Source organism: Mus caroli, unplaced genomic scaffold, assembly GCF_978045245.1.
Source record: "Mus caroli unplaced genomic scaffold, Mus_caroli_1 scaffold_2, whole genome shotgun sequence".
Lineage (NCBI taxonomy): Eukaryota > Metazoa > Chordata > Mammalia > Rodentia > Muridae > Mus > Mus caroli.
In genome coordinates this window covers 93,721,038-93,738,730 of record NW_028227257.1, presented here as the reverse complement: position 1 = coordinate 93,738,730, position 17,693 = coordinate 93,721,038, and the positions used below count along the sequence as shown (strand labels likewise).

The window sequence follows — 17,693 nt, the reverse complement described above, 5'->3', positions numbered from 1 at the left end:
GTCTAAATGGAACTATTATGATGACTAAAGAGAATAAATATATAAACAAATGCACATAGATGCCATATTATACCTTGCAGGAGGAATGCCACAAACAGCAAATAAATTCCTCATATGAATGTAGTTATTTTTTACTTGCAAATAGTATAAACCCTGTTCTTCATGCTTATAATGTATAAATACAAACACACTCTGTTACACTAGATAAATCCCTTATTAGCTTGCTAAAATTCTGCCTTCTAATTAAGAGGAGCCAAGGAGATGGCCCAACAGGTTAAAGGCCTTGTTATTGAGTCTTATCCTCAGGGACCACCACATGGTAGAAAGAGAGAAATGACTCTTGTAAGTTGTACTCTGGTCTTCGTCCACTCTAAGACATGCACACATATACAAATAAATTTTAAAGTGACAAAAGCATTTTTAGTGATGTATTCAGAGAAATATGAAATGGGTTGGTACAAAGCAGGGCTATCTTTAGATATACAATAGAGTCATTATTTCCAGGATAAACATTCTGACAAAATCATAGGAAAGGTTCATTCAATTCTGGTTAGTAGAAATCCTCTTGCATGTAATATTTATGAGAGTATGCTGTATATCTTTTTCAATGACCTTTGAAGTGCATATTTTACATCTTTGTTCCTCAAACTGTATATCATGGGGTTTAACATGGGTATAATCAGAGTATAAAAGATGGAAGCCACTTTATCCGTGTCAAAAGAGTGACTGGACTGAGGCTGCACATACATAAATATTAAAGTACCATAGAAGACAGTGACCACTGTCAGGTGGGAACCACAGGTGGAGAAAGCCTTGCGTCTGCCCTCAGCTGAGTTCATTCTGAGAATGGCTATAAGGATGAACAGGTAAGAAACAAGGACCACCAGAAGGGAGGATATCAAATTAAAAGCTGCTAAGACCAGAATAATCATTTCAATTTCATTTGTGTTTGAACAGATCAAAGATAATAAGGGAAGACTGTCACAGTAGAAATGACTGATAACATTATAGCCACAGAAAGACAATGTAAAAATCTTTATGGTAACTAGAAGAGAAACAAATGTGCAGTACAAGTAGGGGATTGCCACCAGTACCTGACACACCCTTTGCGACATGATGACAGTGTAGAGGAGAGGCTTACAGATGGCCACATAGCGGTCATAGGACATTGCAGACAGAATAAAAAGCTCACTAATTATAAACACAAGAAAAAAAGCTAGCTGTGTAGCACAAAGATTATAGGAGATTATGTTCAAATCTACAACAAAATTTACCAACATCTTAGGTCCCACAGCTGTAGAATAACCAAGGTCTGTGATAGCCAGGTGTCTAATGAAAAAGTACATGGGTGTTTGCAATTTGGAGTCCACTGTGGTTAGAATGATCATGCCCAAGTTGCCAAGCATTGAGCTCAAGTAGATGACTAGGAACAATCCAAACAATGGGGCTTGTAGTTCAGGGCGCTCAGTAATGCCCATCAGGATGAATTGAGTCACTGCTGTGAGGTTGTTCTTTTCCATTAGTTTTTATTAGAAAATCTGTTCCAGACAGAGACACAAAAATAGAATAAGTACATTACAGTAACATCAAAGAGCAAATACCCAACATGTGATCGAATTTATGCACATGTGAAATAGAAAACAACAAAGTTATATGCAGTGACTCACATAAAATGTCGTCACAAACCTTTTATAAAAAATATGTATGTGTATACCTTTCCTAATATATTCCTTATATAACAATATCAATGATGTCTCACCTATTATAATGTTTGCATAGGCCTTGAAAGATTAGTTTACATGAATAAAATCATATTAGCTCAATAAATTGATCTATTTTATTTCTAGATATTTTCATTTATAAAGGTCAAATGCCATCAAATATCTTAACATTGAATTTTAGATCTTTCTTGAAAGCCATCTCTTGATAAGGAGAAATGCCACCTTAAAACAAACAAACAAAAAAGTACATAATAACACATCTAAGTGAAGTTAATAGACTTTAATTTTCATCATCTTAAAATCTTCCAGGGGAACCTGAGTTTTCCCAGCACTGAAGAATCCCTAACCTTGATGATGTTGTTAAATCTCCTCATGTGTAAAGTAAGATAATTATTTTATCCTTTTTTTCCAATTTAGTATTGCAAACATCTGACAACAGCAACTTAATATAAATTACAGCACATTGAAGTTCCTTGTGTATGCAGGTGTATGTGTTTGTGTGCTTGTCTGAGAACATGTGAACATGGATACATTGCATGAGTGTGGATTGATGTATGCTAGGGAAGGACAGGTCAGTGTCAGTCAGTCTTTCTTAGTCAATTCCATTTTATTTTTTGAGACAGTGTCACTCATTAGTTCTGGCCTCACTTATTACATAGATTGGGTGACCTTGAGTCCTGTGGATCAACCTAGCCCCTTGATCTCTTCTGTGCTGGGATTCCATGAACCCTCAGGGTTAATCTCTGGATCCTCATATTTCCACAGCAAACACTAACAGCTGAACCATATTCTCATCCCTTTAAGATTCATGATTAAAAGAATATACCCTAACTCTGAAATTCTACAGATCAAATTTCCATTCTTTTGTAAACCCTTTCTATTTCCATACCATCATCCCTATCAAGCCCACTCTTGGCCTCATTTAACTCTTTTCTTTGACCATTTTTACATATAAAATATCTATGCAAGAATATTTGCAAGGCCAATAAAGTTCTTGAATTAACTTCTGTTGAGTCAGTAACCTACATAAGATTATTTTATTTCCCTTTTACTAAAAAAAAAAAAAAAAAAAGTCTACAGCTACAAAAACTGGGTAGAATAATATAACAAATGCTTGTGTATCTTGAACACAGTCTGTAAAACATAATATTGCAAAGTAACTTGGAAATCTCCAAGGTCTCAAGAACATCCCAGTTCTCTTTTACTAAGTGTAACTAGCACCAGTCATGGCTTGATACTCTGATACAGATCCCAAGTTTCCTATGTGACAGAGCACATATTCTTAATACCTGTATTAGTGTTTCACAGGATTTTCCTAACCTTTAGGTAAATCTTATCAATCTCTATATTTTTATTTCTTGCTCGAATTTAAGTTTCAAGCAACCATACTCAGTGATACCTACAGCACTGCTTGCTTTATGTTCCATACCCGTAACATTCCATTATATGAATACCATGGTTGCACAGGAGGGCTCAATTCTTCACATGGCTCCTGGGTAGTTCTTACTATATGTCTTCTCTCTTCTATAACATTTTCCTGAACACTCACAGTCTTTCAATGCAGAAACGACAAGCCCCACCAGACCAGTGCTTCTAATTCTTCCTAATACTGAGACCATTTAATATAGTCATCATGTTGTGGTGACCCCCATCCATAAACTTCTTTTCTTGCATGCTATAAATATAATTTTTAATTGTTCTGAATGTAAATATCTGATATGTAGACCCCTGTGAAAGAATTGTGTGACCCTGCTAAAGGGTTTGTGATGCACAAGTTGAGAATCTTTGCACTAAACCAAAGTAGGAGGTGGGCAGAGTAATGGTAACATGTTCTGCAGATATGAGAGATTGACTCATCATGCACATTTAAGTCTATTTAAGTCTTTTCCTGACATTAGGCTTTATAATTCTACTCATTTACTGCCTGACAATAGATATTTTTTAAAAACAAGAAGAGATAGAGAGGGGCATTGAAAGTTATTTGAGAAGATATACAAGAGAAATCTTCTTTATTACTTTCTGAGAAAAAAATCTACTGGAAATCCATGAAAGTTCAGGTGTATACTGAAGTCAAGTGTCTGGTTGAGAAAAAAGTTCCTGTGAACAAGCTCTCTAGGATCATTCTAAGATATATACAGATGCCAAATTACCTCAAGATAAACTCAGGCCTGCTAAGCTTCCTCAGGAGAAATACTTATGCACATAATCGGAGAGCAGAGAGAGATGTGGGGAAATGAGATCACAGGAATCAAATACTGCCATGCCACAGTTGGTGAAAGCTAATCAACAAAGATCCAAATAAATAGCTTCAGCAAGTACTTCCAACTATTGTTGGTTCTGGGAGTCTTGGGTGCAGTTCTATTTTTACCAGGCCAGAAGGAAAGTCAGCTCTTCTTTACATATGGCCAGCTTTAAGAAAATTGCAGCTTTTGGTACAACCACTCTGCATATCAGTCTGGTGGTTCCTCAGAATACTGGACATAGTACTACCGGAGGATCCAGCAATACCTCTCCTGGGCATATACCCAGAAGATGTCCCAACCGGTAAGAAGGACACATGCTCCACTATGTTCATAGCAGCCTTATTTATAATAGCCAGAAGCTGGAAATAACCCAGATGTCCCTCAACAGAGGAATGGATACAGAAAATGTGGTACATTTACACAATGGAGTACTACTCTGCTATTAAAAACAATGGATTTATGAAATTCTTAGGCAAATGGATGTATCTGGAGGATATCATCCTAAGAGAGGTAACCCAATTACAAAAGAACTCACTAGATGTGCATTCACTGATAAGTGGATATTAGACCAGAAACCTAACATACCCAAGATACAACTTCCAAAACAAAAGAAAATCAAGAAGGAAGACCAACGCGTGAATACTTCACTCCTCCCTAGAATACAGAATAAAATATCCATTGAAGGAGTTGCAGAGACGAAGTTTGGAGCTAAGAGGAAAGGACAGACCATCCAGAGACTGCCCCACCCAGGGGTCCGTCCCATAATCAGCCACCAAACACAGACACTATTGCATATGCCAGCAAGATTTTGCTGTAGGGCTCACAGTCATCTATAGGATGGAACACAGGGTCCCCAATATAGGAGCTAGAGAAAGTATACAAGAGCTGAAGGGGTCTGCAACCCTATAGGTGGAGCAATAATATGAACTAATCAGTACCCCCAGAGCTCTTGTCTCTAGCTGCATATGTAGCAGAAGATGGCCTAGTCAGCCATCATTGGGAAGAGAGGCCCCTTGATCTAGCAAACGTTATATGCCCCAGTACAGGGGAACATCAGGGCCAAGAAGTGGGAGTGGGTGGGTAGGAGAGCAGGGCATAGAGAGGGTATAGGGGACTTTTGGGATAGCTTTTCAAATGTAAATGAAGAAAATATCTAATACAAAAATGGGGGGGGGTGGAGAAAATTGCAGCTTTAAGCCAAGACCTATTTGTTGTTCTAGATGCAATATGTCTCAGCATCCTGAAAGATGAAAGAGGTTAGAGATTCGAAGGTCTAGGCAGACTCAAGAGAGTTCTAAAAAATTCAGTACAGCTCTAGGCTCTTGCTCAAACCACACGTGCTCTAAGTAGCACAGTCTCTAGTAGATGCCTGAATTTAGTCACCTAGAAGTCCCAACAAAAAGAAAACACAGGATACATGAGGAATGCCATATTTAGTATATTTAGTCTATCCACACTAAAAATATCTCTAATAAGTGAGGTATACATGATTAAAGATCTTTTACCACATCTTCCATTTAAAATAAAGAACAAGTATAATCTATGCTGCTTCCTGACTGTGTGAACCAGGCTCGATTCCTGATAATTCTGAAGGCATTGTGATGGGTTATCTCCAGGAATCCTGTTATAGCATTGGTTACAAAACTAAATGTAATTTCTATATGTAGTAATTTAGACTATGTATGTCTTTATCCCAGCATTTCAGAGAAGTACCTATGACTGTCACTCCCCAATGTGTAGAGTACTAAGTTAAAGCATAAAAACATACTATTCAAGAAATGATCTAAGTCTCCTACACATGGCTTTGAGTTTGGAGCCAGGAATAGAGACTGGAAATCTACAACTGAAGGATGTGTGCACAAAGTATACATAGGATGCTGTAGTATTATATCACACACATACACACACACACACAGAGAGAGAGAGAGAGAGAGAGAGAGAGAGAGAGAGAGAGAGAGAGAGAGAGAGAGAGAGAGAGAACTGAAAGATGGTTCAGAAAGAGATAACAGATCAAAGTATCTGAGAAGGAGAGATTGAGAGACTAACCCCTTTTGTTACTGGCGTAGGCACTGCTATAGGGTAAGTGACCAGAATGAGAAATCAAAGAAAGAAGTGGAAAATAAAGAGTAGAGAAGGACAAGAAGAAGCTGGTAGAGAAAGAAGAAAAGTAGAGGAGAACGTGCTGAGCTTTAGGGTTTTCAGAGGCACTAGGTGGCCACAGGGTGAATCATCCACCATGAACACCATAACTATTCCTCCCCGTGCACATAGAAGTATGCCAATGTCTCCTGGCTTTGCAGTTGCTTTTGTGCTTGAATAGCTGATGTACAGGTTAGCAAACTCAAGGTGGTCGAGAGTCAATGCAACTTACTTTTTTGTGGAGGTTGCAGAAAATTTGGTATTGACTATGGAATGCCTATTGCTTTAGGCATGGGGTAGATCCTTGATAGAGAGCTTGTGAGCGTAATTACACAGCAATGCTGGACCAGGCATTCTATTTCCTAACAGTCCTTAAAATTCCTTACACTGATAGGCAAAGAGCTGAACATTTTACTACTCATAAAAAAAAAATCAAATATCCAGTTTTCATCCTCAGTTCTCTTCCAGTCTCTTATGGGACCCGCCTCCCCTCTGCCCAATATGACATCTACTAGATCATGCATATCTACTCTTATAGCCATTTCACCAGCCCATTCTTTTCTTTCAGTCACCAACTCCTATAGGCATTACCTTCTCTCCCACAAAAGCAATCCCTAGTCTCATCCTCATTACTTTAGCCCACTAACTGTTGTGACCTCTCCTTCTTCTCTGCCTCCATTTCTAGGGAACTAAGTCAATTTTGGTGGCATACCTTTCTTTCCTCTCTCAAGTGGACTATCTCAAAACACCCACCTTCAAGCCCATCTCCATCTGTAGGTATCAAGTCCCAGTACCAATAAACACATTCTAACAGGACTCCCTCCCCCCAGAGACCCTACCTGGCAGGATGACAGAAGAATTCCATACCAAACAAACGATAACCACCACACTCTCCTCAGAACCAGAGAGAGAAATGGAAATCAAAGGATTCAACACCCAACCAAAATCACCATCTAAATCTGAGAGCAATAGTGGAATAAGAATATATATTATGAAAAACTGTAATAAGAAAATGTATTATGAGAAAAACCTGTAGGAGAAAATGATAAAATTTTTCTTTATATGAATGTATTTAAAATGACAAATGATGCTATATGCTTATAGAGTTTATGCTATACCTTAACTAGATTTACACACCTTTCTTGGCCAAAGGATTAACAGAAACTCTTTATTTAATTATAAAATGGCAACATTTCTCTGCAGGGTTGAAGAGAAGCAGGGTCGATGATTAAGTGATTTATATACCTGCTAGCCTTAAGCAGCGTTCTCTACCATGAGCTACATGATGTTTCTTTAAAGGTGACAAGAACCTACCAAAAGAAATCTTCTTTTAAAAATGTGTGTATGAATGCCTTTGCAGAGGATGCTACATTCTTTTCAGAGTTACAACAAAGTATACATGGGAGACAGGTAAAAGCTGACCAATACGTGTGTCTTATGTCCACAGATAATGCCAAACCAAGCTAACATACTATGACAAAAGTAGAGCAGTGTCTTCAAAACTAAAATTGTACATTTCCTCAAACATTTGGATAAAATTAATGCAAGCTACTTTAATATAAAATTACTTAAAATATTAATTTTTCTTCTGGAGGCACTGTCACTACACATGAACTATCATTTTCTATAGATATCAGATGCATTTTTCTCTCCACACCTTTGGGATGAAAATGAGAGAAATTAGGAGAAATACAGGTTATTACAATGAAGGTCCTGAAATTCCCTTTGGATAATGGGTGCTAGATTTCGAGAGAAAAAGGGTCCTGAAAGTTATTTCTATTCTTTCTCTTTATTAAAAGTAGATTTTTTTTCTCATAATATATCCTGATTACCATTTTCCCCTCTTCTAATTCTCCCACTATCTCCTCCTTCATCTGGATCAACTTACATTCTGTCTCTCATTAGAAAAGAAGCAGGTTTCTAATTGATAATAATGTAATATAATAAAATTAAAAATGTTAACAAAAAGAATTTGAAAAAGCCAACCCAACAGAAGAAAAAAGCACAAGAGAAATACCAAGACAGAGATTCATTCATTCATATAATCAGGAATCCTATGATACTAAACATTTAAAATTATTTTGAAATGATTACTAAAGAATATAATTCACTAGTTTAATATTTGTAAAACTATGAAAATAAACGACTGAAATTTTACAGCTTCAAATTCTACCATATATACATGTATATGTATATATATGTACATATATATATATATGTATATATATATATATAGAGAGAGAGATATTCAATGGTTTTATATAGACATATATACAGTATATATATATATATATATATATATACATATATATATATATACAGACACATATACCTACTCACACATGTAAATACTTATGACATTTATGCATCATCTCTTCCTTTCATTTTTGTCTTTCATGAGAAATCACATAATTTACTATCATAAACACCCATCCATATAAGTGCACATATACAAAATTAAGTTTTTCATGTTCCTCACTGTCCTGATTTCTGTAAGTTCAAATATAACCTGAAAGAGTAGGCAAAAAAAAAAAAAAAAAAAAAAAAGACGAAATGTTGCTCAGACATCTTGTGGAAATAGAAATCCAAGAAAGTCAGAAATGTTCACTTACGTATGATGAAAAAGCCAGAACAAAATCTTCATTGTTTTAGATTCTGGATGTATCCTGTCTATTATGTTACTAGTAATGAGACCTCTTTATTTCTCCATGTGTTCTTTAACAGGGCACTGGTAAGGACAATTTAAAGAATTTTTTTTTTCACCATTTGAGACTCCCTCCTCAGGAGATGCCACACAATTTGCAGATTATCCCTAAAGCATTTGAAATCTTAATGAAATGGCAGAAAGTTAGCCACTAATTGTCAGAAACAAAGTATATTTTCCTCTGACCTTGTGCACTTAGTAATTGTGTATACCAGCATTCCAACATTTGAATTTTGTCCAAAACAAATGATATTTTTATCATAAGATGTCTGTGTGTTAGTATTCATGGTAGAGGATATTTAAAAATCAGAGATGTGGGACATACATTATCTGGAGACATATGAATTAGATATAAATACAAATAAGGAAATATTATATAATTCATCATAAAAGAGAGCAGTGTGCAATTACAAGGATGAATCCTTAGAATATGATGCTGAGTGAAACACATCAGTGCAAAACAAAACCCTAAACTTGCATATTCTGAAATTGGAGTTTATAACATGACAATGAAACCGTAAAAAATAAATTGTATAATGAAACAAATCTTGCATCTTTTAATAGTAAAAAACAACATGCACTGAGTTAATAATATTTTAGTAGGATATGACATAATTTTGTATTTATATAAATGTTATGTATATCAGGAATTTACAATTTGAAATAACACAAGTTTTTCCAAATTTATTAAGCTGAAGAAATTCTACTAATATTAAAAATACTGGTAAATTTTGAAATCTCTCTCTATCTCTCCCAGTCTGTGTGTGTGTGTGTGTGTGTGTGTTTATGTATATACATGGGAAAGTACATGTATGCATATGTCATTGAACACATGCAGAACTCTTCAAATTACAACTTGATTGTAACAGTCTTTTTATATATGTGAACAGATTTTTGGGTTTACTAAATGAGGTTTTAACAGCTGTTTGAAGTATGGGGACTAAGAAGAAAAGTGAAACTATTAGGAAATGAACTATACCTAAGAACATGCATACGGATGCCTCAAAAGATTCATTTATTCTTGAATCTGTATTCATGTTTAAGTAAGAGTGCTTGCATGACTTTATATCTGTCATTGGTAATCCATCTGAAGTATTTGTATCTGTGAACTGATGTTCTACAATTTACTCACTTCTCATCTATTGATTCAAAGTGAAAATATAAATAGGTATTCTTTCTCAAATCATTGTCATTCATCATAGTTTTAACTCATTTTCATGTCACAGCTTTTTATATTATATAAAGACACATTTCATAGTTCTTTATAATTTTTAATTTATTGACCTCTTTTATTTTTCATTTTTTTTCATTATTTTTGAGAGTTTAGATATGCATATAGTGAAATATGATCATACCCAATGCCATTTTCCTTCTCCAACTACTATCATGCTATCCTCAAAACACCCTCTTTGAACATTATAATGTTCTCACTTTTTTGTTAATCCACTAAATCCAGTTTCTTTTGTCCATATGTGTATGGGTGTGGTGGTATCTAACTAGACCATAGGAAACCTAACACTGGTCACACCACAGAAATAATGATTCTTTTACCTCTATACACTACTAAGAAATCGTGGTCTAAACATCGTCTGCTCCACATTGCCAGGACTTTGGCTGGCTTGATTTTGGGCAGATAATTATAGCTATTGTGAGTTCATTATTATTTCAGTAGACAGTATCAAACAGCATTCTCTTTCATCTTCTTGCTATTATGTTCACTCTGCCTCTTTTCTCCAGTGTTCCTGAGGCTAGGTGGTGGGGACTTAGTATAGATGTGGTGTCATTGTTGAGTGCTCAGTCTCACATTCCCAGCACTTTGAGAAGGTAAACATGTCTCTACTGGAAGCTGGTTCCCACAAAAAGTCTCTGACGAAGGTTGAGAGCAGCCAATGTGTATGGGTAAAACCACAAATTTTTATAAGGCAAATTGATAACCCTACCATTTAGTGAGACTATGATACCAGGTTCTACCCATAGGATTATGATTTCCTCAACCACAAGTCTTTGGATGTGGTTGATTACAGGAACAAGTATAAAACATTTTCCTGTGGACTAGGTCTCCCATCCACCCAGAAAATAACTATTTGTCCTATGACAGATATTTTTTATTTTTATTTTATTTCTTATTCTATCAGTGGATATACTTTTCCTGGCAGGGACTACAAGCAGTGACTATATCTGTGTTACATTTCCATCCCATCATTCTACCTAATAACTTCTGTATAAAACCATCCAGAGACTACCCTACCTAGGGATCCATCCCATCTTCAGACACCAAACTATTTCTGATGCAAAAAAGCACTTTGCTCCTAGGAGCTTGGTATAGCTGTCCCCTGAGAGGTCAGGTCAGAGCCTGACCAATACAGATACAGATGCAGGCAACCAAAGATCAGACTAAATGCTGAGGACTGAAGGAGCTGAAGGGGTTAGCAATCCCACAGGAAGAACAACAATATTAACCAACAAGACCCCCCCAAAACCCCCAGGAACTAAACCACCAACCAAAGATTACACATGGAAAGACCCATGACTCCAGCTGCATTTGTAGCCTTATCTGGCATCAGTGGGAGGTGATGCCCTTGGTCTTGTGGAGGCTCAATGACCCAGCATAGAGGAATGCTAGGGCAGTGAGGCAGGAATGGGAGGGTGGGTTGGGGAGCATCCTCATAGAAGCATAGGGGACAGGAGAGAGGATTGGGGGGTTAACAGGGAAGGGGGAATAACATTGAAATGTTAATAAATAAAATAACCAATAAAAAAAGAAGTTAAAGGTTCTTATAGAAGACCCTCAATTGGAGTCAAAGACTAATAAAAGCAAAGATGGATGGCAAACAAACAAATAAACAAACAAAAACAAAACCAAAAAAAGGAAGAAAAAGAAAAAAACTAAATAAACAAACAAACAAAATAAACCAAATCAAAACCAAAAAAAAAAAAAAATAGCCATCACAAAGGGAGTTCTCAGTGCCTTTGAGATTGATTGCTCTATGTTATACAGGTCAAACACGGCATTATCAGCTATAGGAATTTACCATGCAATCACAGTGGGCTACTAAGGCCCCATAACTCTGTTTTGGTTAATTGTATTTTTCTGTTGTCATCTCCTTCTCTTGCAAAGAGAAGTTCCCTTTATGAGGGTTGAACACTACAGTTTTCTGTTGGAATATTATCACATGCATATAGATTGTTGTTAGTGATTATACTGGATTGGCAAATTAGTCATTCTAGATTCTCCTCCAATTTGAGCAACATGAATGCCCTAATGTGAGGTAAACAAGTATGAAAACAATAAGCATGCTAAACTGGACAAAAACATGTCCATGGATCTCAACACTACACAAAGAACTATAGAAATTGATGAAAACTGGGAGCAGGAGAAATATACTTCTGAGAGAAGAGCATACCAGTTGGTTGTCCAGTGTCAAATGGTAATACTTGAAAACATCCATTCAAGTAACATTATATGGAGTTGAGCATCTTATATTTATGAATATTTATGCGACCATACATACTTGAATATATAGTTAGTGAGAAAGAGACTGTAGCTATGAAAGAGTGTGGGTTCTGTGGAAGACTTTTGAGGGAGAAAATTATGGAAAGAAATATTTTAATTAAATTCTAATCTCAATTATGGAAAATACTCTTTCTTTTTCAATAATATAAACAAATACACTCATGTATAAACCCACATACAATGTTAGTAACAACTTGATTTTTTTAGATATATACAAATAATAGGTATAAACGAACATGTTTTACTTTTGCCAATAAAGGAGATGATGTGTTACCACAAAGAAGAGTACATGAGAGTAGAACAAATTCTAACGGTGTTAAGTATGAATGTTCTATAGAGGATGCTCCATATCTGCATTCTTACAATGTTATCTGTCTTATTTAGACATATTTGCTTACATACTGTGCAGTAGGGTCAAGGTTATCACCCAGATGTAGTTCTTTAATAAGAAAGCATCTTTCAAGGGATGAATTAAATTTATAAAATAATAATTTAAAAGTGACATCCTACTGTCATCTTGCAATATATTATTCAAAAGTAGTATAGGGAATTCAAGTGTGGAGAGGCAGGAGTGGGTGGGTGGGGAAACACCCTCATAGAATTAGGGGAGGTATGTGGGATAGGGGATTTGTGAGGGGACCTGGGAAAGGGGATAATATTTGAAATGTAAATAAAGAAAAATATCCAATAAAAAATTTAAAAAGAGAGATAGCCAGACAAAAACTCAGCAGAGGGGGGAAAATAGTTTATTAATAAGAAAAAGAAGTTCAAGAAAGGCAAAGGAATAATATAAGTTGTTTTCAGGATTGAAAGGGACATTGGAACATTGAAAAGAGCTCTGTTGTAAGCAGACTTCCATGTAACAAAGAGCCTTTACTCTCAAGCAGAGGTGTCTGGCATCAAAAGGAAATTTACCCAAAAACTGAGTGGGAGAAGGCTTTCCAGAATTGGATAATGATGAGTAAATTATCTACTTTAAAGAGAGTCAAATCTTCTATTCAGTTTAAATTTACTCTCTGAATTGAATTTTGCTTCATTTTCTTTAGTTTTAATTTATTAATTTATTTTCTTTTATCAATATGACAATTTTGTCTGAATGCAAGAATGTGTACTACATGCCTGTCTCATTCCAGCCCACAAACTTAGAATACCCAAGATACAATTTGCAAAACACATGACACTCAAGAAGAAGAAAGACCAAAGTGTGGATACTTCGTTCCTTCTTAGAATGAGGAACAAAATACCCATGGAAGGAGTTACAAAGACAAAGTTATGAGCTGAGATGGAAGAAAGGACCATCCAGAGACTGCCCCACCTGAGGATCCATCCCATAAACAACCACCAAACCCAGACACTATTGCATATGCCAGCAAGATTTTGCTGACAGGACCCTGATATAGCTATCTCTTGTGGGGCTATGCCAGTGCCTGGCAAATACAGAAGTGGATGCTCACAGTCATCTATTGAATGGAACACAGGGCCCCCAATGAAGGAGCTAGAGGAAGTACCCTAGGAGCTAAAGGGGTCTGCAACCCTATAGGAGGCACAACAATATGAACTAACCAGTACCCTCCAGAGCTTGTGTCTCTAGTTGCATATGTAACAGAGGATGGTCTAGTAGGCCATCAATGGAAGGAGAGGCCCTCGGTCTTGTGAAGATTATGTGCCCCAGTACAGGGGAATTCCGGGACCAGGAAGCAAGAGTGGATGGGTTGTGGAGTAAGGCAGGTGGAGGGTATAGGAGACTTTAAGGATAGCATTTGAAATGTAAATGAAGAAAATAGCTAATAAAAATATTTGTTTTGAAAAAAATAAAAAAGATTCAGACCCAGTCTCTTAGGTGTCTATTTAACATTAAAAAAAGCAGACTGGGCTCCTCTAAGTTCTACTAGCATCCCTCAGTCCCTACCTGAATTTACCAGCCCATGCACTCATCCGTGTGTCTGTCTATCTCTGCATCGGCTTCCTCTTTGCCCTCTCCCCTGTCCTGCTGTTCTCTGTCTCAGAGACTCCCATCTGCCTGGCAACTTCCTTGGCCTCCTCCTGTAAAATTCTTGAACCAGCCAGAGAGCTGTACCTAATAAAACTGCCTTTATATACTTTATTTTGGCTTAAATTGGATCATTTTGTCAGTGGAGATAGTCTACCAGTGCTGCTGAAGGTTAGATGAGGGAATTGGAGCCCTAGGTAATAAAGTTCATCATGGTCATAAAATGCTATATGGTTGCTGGGAAATGAATCTTTACCCTCAGTGTGCAGCTGTGCTGTTACCTGCTAAACCAGCTCTTCTGCCTTCTTCTGTTATTCATAATTTTAAATATAGTCTCAATACCTACTTTCCATGTACTGTGAGAAACCAAAGAAAAACACTTATTTTTATGTGGGAAATAAAAGAGGAAGAAATTATGCTCCTTAACTCAACCACTGAAAATGTATGTGAATTTGTCCATGTTACTTTTTGTCATAAACAGTGAGCTATGAGGATGAATCATAGCACTGTGCATTATAAATCCCTGAGACATGCCCTGGGACATTGGAGCATTAGTATAGTTAGGATTGCATTTTTGATCATATTAAACTTAATCACAATTTCAATCATAGGAATCGATAAAATATCAATCACAGGATTTTAAGTAAAGAACACATAAAAATTTTGCGTGCAATTTTTGGTTATTTAATATCACCATAAATATATATAAATATATTAATATGGTTATCATACAAATTTAATGACCTAAATGAACTCTAAATTACTGAAAATAGCAAAGTAGAATATTATCTATTATGTTTACTTGAAAATGTTCTACAATATTGTTAGAGCTATGAATTTAAGCAAATATTCTCACTATGACCCTCATAATGACAAAGAAAACACCACTAAAATTTGCACTGTAATAATTAAAGGGAAAATATATATTATCAATAAGAAAAATTTCAAACATTTTCTCTTTTCATTTTACATCGTTGTTACTCTAACTATAAAAGAGGATCCAGCATGTGAATCACAATGGTGTGAGATATTAATACTACGATGTCCTACTCAAAGGTATAGTTGGAAATTGGTCTTATAGACATGAACACGTGAAAAATGGAAACTGCAGTTGTATGAAAGCAACAAGTAGAGAAGACTTTTCTTTTATCTTCAGCAGAGCATATCCTCTAGATAGCAGATAGAATGAAGCCATTCAAACATAGGACAATTAGGATTGTGACTGTCTCAATAAACACAGAACAACATAAGAGAAGAAGCTGATAAAAGAAACTGTAAGAACAAAAAAGGCCAGGTGAGCAGGGATGTTATGGAAAATATGAATGATTTCATTGGACCCACAGAAGAAATTGCTAAAAATGGTCACAGTGTAAATAAGAGCATGCAAGCCTGCTCCTTTATAACAAGAAATGATTAGTGGCAAATAGACCAGGGCAGCTTTAAATATACCTTATAAATATATTATCTCTTCCATATTAATCACATGAACATACAAGCATGAGTGGCTTCTGAAACTTTGAAAAATATTGGCGGTAGAATACTAGAAATATCATAAAACCATTCTCTGGAATCTATTCACCTATGGAACAAGAACACTAACATTTTCTTTATGAGACTGAAATAAATATTAAAGACAAATGATGTTAAAATGAATCTCTAATACAACTCTAACTACAGAATTGATGAATTAGATGACTCCACTAGTTCTATATGTACAAAATTCAATGAAATATATTTACATTATGGTGTTTTTCTGATATTTTACATCTTTGAAATTTTCATGTTCTGAAAAGTTATATTTATCTGAGCGGTGGTGGCACAAGCCTTTAATACCAGCACTTGGGAGTCAGAGGCAGGAGGATTTCTGAGTTTGAGGACAGCCTGGTCTACAAAGTGAGTTCCAGTACAGCCAGGGCTACACAGAGAAACCCTGTCTCGAAAAACAAACAAAAAAAAAAAATATATATATATATATATATATATATATATATATATATATATATAATAATACACACACACACACACACACAATACATGCTTTGTATGTGTGTGAGGGGATACCACATGTACATTTGTTGCATGAATAAGCCATATTCATATATCTGGTACATCAGATAACATAAAACGTGTATTACAGATGCTTCGAGTCCTCATGTATGTTCCATTAATGCACAATCCCATATACATACCCACATCTAAACACAGATACCAACCTACCACTCATACACATACACAGAGAGACACACACTCTCTCTCACACACATAGGCACATGTTCAGCTCTCTTTGGATTACTACTGGTATCTTTTAAATACTACAATGGCTTATTTGAGGAAAGGATCATGAAATGTTTCAGTTTATACTTTTATGAGAAATAAGTTTTTCCAGATGCTAAATTAAGGGTTATATTTGACATAGCTGAAAAATAATACTAAATATTTTTAATTTAAATTATCTACAGAATATAATTATAATTCTTGAAAATTGAATAACAGAGTTTGTTGTTAACGTTATTGAAAGTATACTTTAATAAATTTACTTTGAATAGAATTGAGAAAAATCCAAATTCGTTGGCATTAATTATTAGTTTTCAAGTACAAGAAGAATTTGGGAATTCATTATATCACAAATACTTTTGGAATTAAATTGTGTGCAGGTATTATTAATTTATTGTACAGAAAGTTTCATATTTGATAATTACGAAAGATAAGATGTTGATAGGTGTGTATTTGTCTTAGAGTTCATGGCATTTTTTATTTGCCCCTACCCCAGAAGATAAACAAAACAAAACAAACAAGCAAATAAAACAATAAGTCTCTGATGTATTTGAATATTTCTAGACTATTAATATACATTAAAATAATGAAATACTAATTAAAAAATAATTACTGCTTCAACTGAGGAATGATTTGTTATCCTGTAGTTATTACATCAAAATATAAAACCACAGATTAGTGACTATAACTATGACAGACACTTCCTTATATTCTACTGACAAATATATGATACTTCCTTTGAAATACATATATGTGTTAGTAAAATAAAACACATACAAACACATACACACATGTATATTACAACATATTTATTTATAAGAAGAATTAAATATTTAAGGGCTGAGAATATACCTTGGTATATAGCATAATTGCCTGTAATAGTCCCTGAATTCAAGATCTAGTACTCCATATCTAAACAAATTAATATATATTTTCTATTTTTATTGCTTCCCAAGATCACTTGTATAATACATAGGCTGAATTATAAATATACTTGATTTTAATATATATTATATGCCATACAACTACCAAGAATTCTAGTAGGCAATAACCAAAATAATGATTAAAGTTTTCTTTGAAATTTCAAAAACTTTTAAAAAATATCAAT

General features: G+C 35.2%; 1 protein-coding gene across 1 annotated transcript; it reads right to left on the bottom strand.

The window, feature by feature from the left end:
- Positions 1-578: 578 nt before the first annotated feature.
- LOC110289355 (olfactory receptor 8K3-like) lies at positions 579-1,520 on the bottom strand. Its single transcript, XM_021155520.1, has one exon. It carries the CDS (start codon positions 1,518-1,520, stop codon positions 579-581), a length of 942 nt encoding a protein of 313 aa, XP_021011179.1.
- Positions 1,521-17,693: the final 16,173 nt, after the last annotated feature.

Bases quoted from the DNA above. Each gene is read 5' to 3' on its own strand.
- LOC110289355 (XM_021155520.1), bottom strand. From the start codon at position 1,520: ATGGAAAAGAACAACCTCACAGCAGTGACTCAATTCATCCTGATGGGC.